The sequence below is a fragment of the Lytechinus pictus genome, unplaced genomic scaffold (assembly GCF_037042905.1).
Source record: "Lytechinus pictus isolate F3 Inbred unplaced genomic scaffold, Lp3.0 scaffold_170, whole genome shotgun sequence".
Taxonomy (NCBI): domain Eukaryota; kingdom Metazoa; phylum Echinodermata; class Echinoidea; order Temnopleuroida; family Toxopneustidae; genus Lytechinus; species Lytechinus pictus.
In genome coordinates this window covers 25,001-30,000 of record NW_026974290.1, presented here as the reverse complement: position 1 = coordinate 30,000, position 5,000 = coordinate 25,001, and the positions used below count along the sequence as shown (strand labels likewise).

The 5,000-nt window shown below is 62.4% G+C and overlaps 1 protein-coding gene across 1 annotated transcript in view; it reads left to right on the top strand.

Annotated features, from left to right (window-relative positions):
* Nucleotides 1–123, top strand: part of LOC135159209 (uncharacterized) — a 948-nt gene extending 825 nt beyond the window's left edge. The window contains exon 1 of the mRNA XM_064115520.1: nucleotides 1–123. This exon is cut by the window's left edge and continues 825 nt beyond it. Coding sequence (XP_063971590.1) covers nucleotides 1–123 — 123 coding nt within the window.
* Nucleotides 124–5,000: the final 4,877 nt, after the last annotated feature.

Here is a 5,000-nt window from a genome sequence, read left to right as displayed (position 1 = left end):
TCGGAATCGTCTGCCGACGCCCGGGTGGGTGAGCGGGAGGGTCGGCTCGGCATGCGGGGCGCTGTCGGCCCGCTGCGTCGAGATCTGCCCGTCACAATCTCCCGCCATCTCCTGCGTGGGTGAGCGGGAGGGTCGGCCCGGCATGCGGGGCGCTCTCGGCCCGCTGCGTCGAGTTCTGCCGGTCGGAATCTCCGGTGAGCAGCCAGAAGTGTTCACATACATTACAAAAAGGTACTGTGCTGCCTCCAAAGAGGTTTAAAATGCATGTGTGTTGTTTGCATTTCATCGCAGTTTGAAAATTTCCTTCCCATGATAATAGCATGAAGTATTAGCATGTTGAATCCCAAAAGAATTGAATTAGAGGTGTGTAATCAAAGTTTCATTGAAGGCAGTTCAGTATTTCAAAAAAAATCATTTCAGAATCAAGCATGAAGTAATGACACACTTTCCGAAAAACTACTGTATTGTGTCCAAAAAGATTTTAATCACACGTTGCAATCAATGGTACCTTTTTTAACAAAAAAAAAAAATAGTTACTGTATTACCACCAAAGAAAAATGTTCTAAGATGTGTCCACCCATCGCGTACAATTACAAATTTCATTCAAATAATCTGCATGTAGTATAATTCACATATCAGCTCCAAAAATCACTGCATTCCCCCTGTATTGTCTTATCAGCATTTCAGTATAGTGTAACAATTTCATTCGAACAGGAAGGGCATGACGTATTACCACATAAAATCCTGGCTGGCCTGGCCATCCTGTCGAAATAAAAATGAAATTATAAATTTAACAAAAAAAAGCCCCCGGCAGACAGAGTCCAATTCCATGGATCTGCCTCCGGGGGCCTGTCGGCATGCTGTTCGGATGTCTCCCGCTCTCAGGCCTCGGACAACTCTTGATTGCAAGAGCGACGCCCTGGCCTCGACGCACGGAGGACTGGCGGCCTGGACATCCTGTCGAAATAAGAATAAAGATAAAGTTTTTATTTCAGAAAAAAAGAAAAGCCCCCGGCAGACACAGCCCAATTCCATGGACCTGCCTCCGGGGCCCTGGCCGACTGGTGTTGGGCTGTGTCCCGCTCACGAGCCCCTGCCGAACCTCGGAGATCAAGAGCGGGTGCCTGGCCTCGACCTACGGGGCCCTGTTGGACTGGTGTTGGGCTGGCTGTCGCTCAGGAGCCCCTGCCCACCTCGGAGAGGAAGAGCAGGTGCCTAACCTCGACGTACGGGGGGCTAGTGGACTGGAGGTGAGCTGTGTCCGGCTCAAGAGCCGCTGCCCACCTCGGAGTTGAAGAGCGGGTGCCTAACCTCGAAGTACGGGGCCCTGTCGGACTGGAGGTGGGCTGGCTGTCGCTCAGGAGCCCCTGCCCACCTCGGAGAGGAAGAGCGGGTGCCTAACCTCGACGTACGGGGGGCTAGTGGACTGGAGGTGAGCTGTGTCCGGCTCAAGAGCCGCTGCCCACCTCGGAGTTGAAGAGCGGGTGCCTAACCTCGAAGTACGGGGCCCTGTCGGACTGGAGGTGGGCTGGCTGTCGCTCAGGAGCCCCTGAAAACGTCGGAGTGGAAGGGCGAGTGCCTGGCCTCGACGTACGGGGGGCTGGCCGACTGGAGGTGGGCTGGCTGTCGCTCAAGAGACCCTGACCACCTCGGAGTTGAAGAGCGGGTGCCTAACCTCGAAGTACGGGGCCCTGCCGGACTGGAGGTGGGCTGGCCTTCGCCCAGGAGCCCCTGCCCACCTCGGAGAGGAAGAGCGGGTGCCTAACCTCCAAGTACGGGGGGGCTGCCGGACTGCTGTTGGCCTGGCTGTCGCTCAGGAGCCGCTGCCGAACTCGGAGTGGAAGAGCGAGTGCCTGGCCTCGACGTACGGGGCCCTGGCCGTCTGGAGTTGGCCAGGGTGTCGATGCCGAGTCGGAGAGGTAGAGCGAGTGCCTGGCCTCGACCTACTGGGGCCTGGCCGTCGCTCAACAGCCCCTGCCGACGTCGGAGAAGTAGTGCGAGTGACTGGCTTCGACGTACGGGGGGCTAGCGGACTGGAGGTGGGCTGGCTGTCGCCCAGGAGCCCCTGCCCACCTCGGAGAGGAAGAGCGGGTGCCCAACCTCGACGTACGGGGGGCTAGTGGACTGGTGTTGGGCTGGGTGTCGCTCACGAGCCCCTGAAAACGCCGGAGTGGAAGGGCTAGTGCCTAACCTCGACGTACGGGGCCCTGGCCGACTGGAGGGGGGCTGGCTGTCGCTCAAGAGCCGCTGCCGACGTCGGAGAAGTAGTTCGAGTGACTGGCTTCGACGTACGGGGGGGCTAGTGGACTGGAGTTGGGCTGGCTGTCGCCCAGGAGCCCCTGCCCACCTCGGAGAGGAAGAGCGGGTGCCCAACCTCGACGTACGGGGGGCTAGTGGACTGGTGTTGGGCTGGCTGTCGCCCAGGAGCCCCTGCCCACCTCGGAGAGGAAGAGCGGGTGCCCAACCTCGACGTACGGGGGGCTAGTGGACTGGTGTTGGGCTGGGTGTCGCTCACGAGCCCCTGAAAACGCCGGAGTGGAAGGGCTAGTGCCTAACCTCGACGTACGGGGCCCTGGCCGACTGGAGGTGGGCTGGCTGTCGCTCAAGAGCCGCTGCCGACGTCGGAGAAGTAGTTCGAGTGACTGGCTTCGACGTACGGGGGGCTAGTGGACTGGAGGTGAGCTGGCTGTCGCTCAGGAGCCCCTGCCGACGTCGGAGAAGTAGTTCGAGTGACTGGCTTCGACGTACGGGGGGGCTAGCGGACTGGTGTTGGGCTGGCTGTCGCTCAGGAGCCCCTGCCCACCTCGGAGAGGAAGAGCGGGTGCCCAACCTCGACGTACGGGGGGCTAGTGGACTGGTGTTGGGCTGGCTGTCGCTCAGGAGCCCCTGAAAACGTCGGAGAAGTAGTGCGAGTGCCTGGCTTCGACGTACGGGGGGGCTAGTGGACTGGAGGTGGGCTGGCTGTCGCTCAAGAGCCGCTGCCGACGTCGGAGAAGTAGTTCGAGTGACTGGCTTCGACGTACGCGGGGCTAGTGGACAGGAGGTGAGCTGGCTGTCGCCCAGGAGCCCCTGCCGACGTCGGAGAAGTAGTGCGAGTGCCTGGCTTCGACGTACGGGGGGGCTAGTGGACTGGAGGTGAGCTGGCTGTCGCTCAGGAGTCCCTGCCGACGTCGGAGAAGTAGGGCGAGTGCCTGGCTTCGACGTACGGGGGGCTAGTGGACTGGAGGTGAGCTGGCTGTCGCCCAGGAGCCCCTGCCCACCTCGGAGAGGAAGAGCGGGTGCCCAACCTCGACGAACGGGGGGCTAGTGGACTGGTGTTGGGCTGGGTGTCGCTCAACAGCCCCTGCCCACCTCGGAGAGGAAGAGCGGGTGCCTAACCTCGACGTACGGGGGGCTAGTGGACTGGTGTTGGGCTGGCTGTCGCTCAGGAGCCCCTGCCGACGTCGGAGAAGTAGTGCGAGTGACTGGCTTCGACGTACGGGGGGCTAGCGGACTGGAGGTGGGCTGTGTCCCGCTCAAGAGCCCCTGCCGACGTCGGAGAGGAAGAGCGGGTGCCTGGGCTCGACCTACGGGGGGCTAGTGGACTGGAGGTGAGCTGGCTGTCGCTCAAAAGCCCCTGGAAACGTCGGAGAGGAAGAGCGGCTGCCCGGTCTGGAGGTACGGGACCCTGGCCCACTGCTGTTGGGCTGTGACCCGCTCAACAGCCCCTGCCCGCCTCGGAGTGTAATGGCGGCTGCCTGCCCTCGAGGTACGGTGCCCTGGCCGTCTGGAGTTGGCCAGGGTGTCGATGCCGAGTCGGAGAGGTAGAGCGAGTGCCTGGCCTCGACCTACGGGGGCCTGGCCGACCGCTGTTGGGCTGGCCGTCGCTCAACAGCCCCTGCCGACATCTGAAGTGAAGAGCGTGTGCCTGGTCTCGACCTACGGGGGGCTGGCCCTCTGGTGTTTGGCTGGCTGTCGCTCAAATGCCCCTGAAAAGGTCAAGGAGGTAAAGCGGGTGCCTGGCCTCTACCTACGCCTGGCTGTCGGACTGGAGGTGGACAGGCTGCCGCTCAGGAGCCCCTGCCCACCTCGGAGGGGGTGAGCGAGTGGCTGGCCTCGACATACGGGGCCCTGGCCCTCTGCTGTTGGGCTGTGTCTCCCTCAACAGCCCCTGCCCACCACGGAGAGGAAGAGCGGGTGCCTAACCTCGACGTACGGGGGGCTAGTGGACTGGTGTTGGGCTGGCTGTCGCTCAGGAGCCGCTGCCAACCTCGGACTGGAAGAGCGAGTGCCTGGCCTCGACCTACGGGGCCCTGGCCGACTGGTGTTGGGCTGGCTGTCGCTCAGGAGCCGCTGCCAACGTCGGAGAAGTAGTTCGAGTGACTGGCTTCGACGTACGGGGGGCTAGCGGACTGGAGGTGGGCTGTGTGTCGCTCAAGAGCCCCTGCCGACGTCTGAAGTGAAGAGCGGGTGCCTGGTCTCGACCTACGGGGGGCTAGTGGACTGGAGGTGAGCTGGCTGTCGCTCAGGAGCCCCTGCAAACGTCGGAGAGGACGAGCAGGTGCCTGGCGTCGACCTACGGCTGGCTGTCGGACTGGAGGTGGGCTGGCTGTCGCTCAAAAGCCCCTGGAAACGTCGGAGAGGAAGAGCGGCTGCCCGGTCTGGAGGTACGGGACCCTGGCCCACTGCTGTTGGGCTGTGTCTCCCTCAAAAGCCCCTGCCCACCTCGGAGAGGAAGAGCGGTTGCCTGCCTTCGACGTACGGGGCCCTGGCCGTCTGCTGTTGGGCTGTGTCTCCCTCAAAAGCCCCTGCCCACCTCTGAGTTCGAGTGCGGGTGCCTGCCTTCGACATAGGGGGCCCTGGCCCTCTGCTGTTGGGCTGTGTCTCCCTCAAAAGCCCCTGCCCACCTCGGAGAGGTAGAGCGGTTGCCTGCCTTCGACGTACGGGGCCCTGGCCGTCTGCTGTTGGGCTGTGTCTCCCTCAAAAGCCCTTGCCCACCTCGGAGAGGATGACCGAGTGGC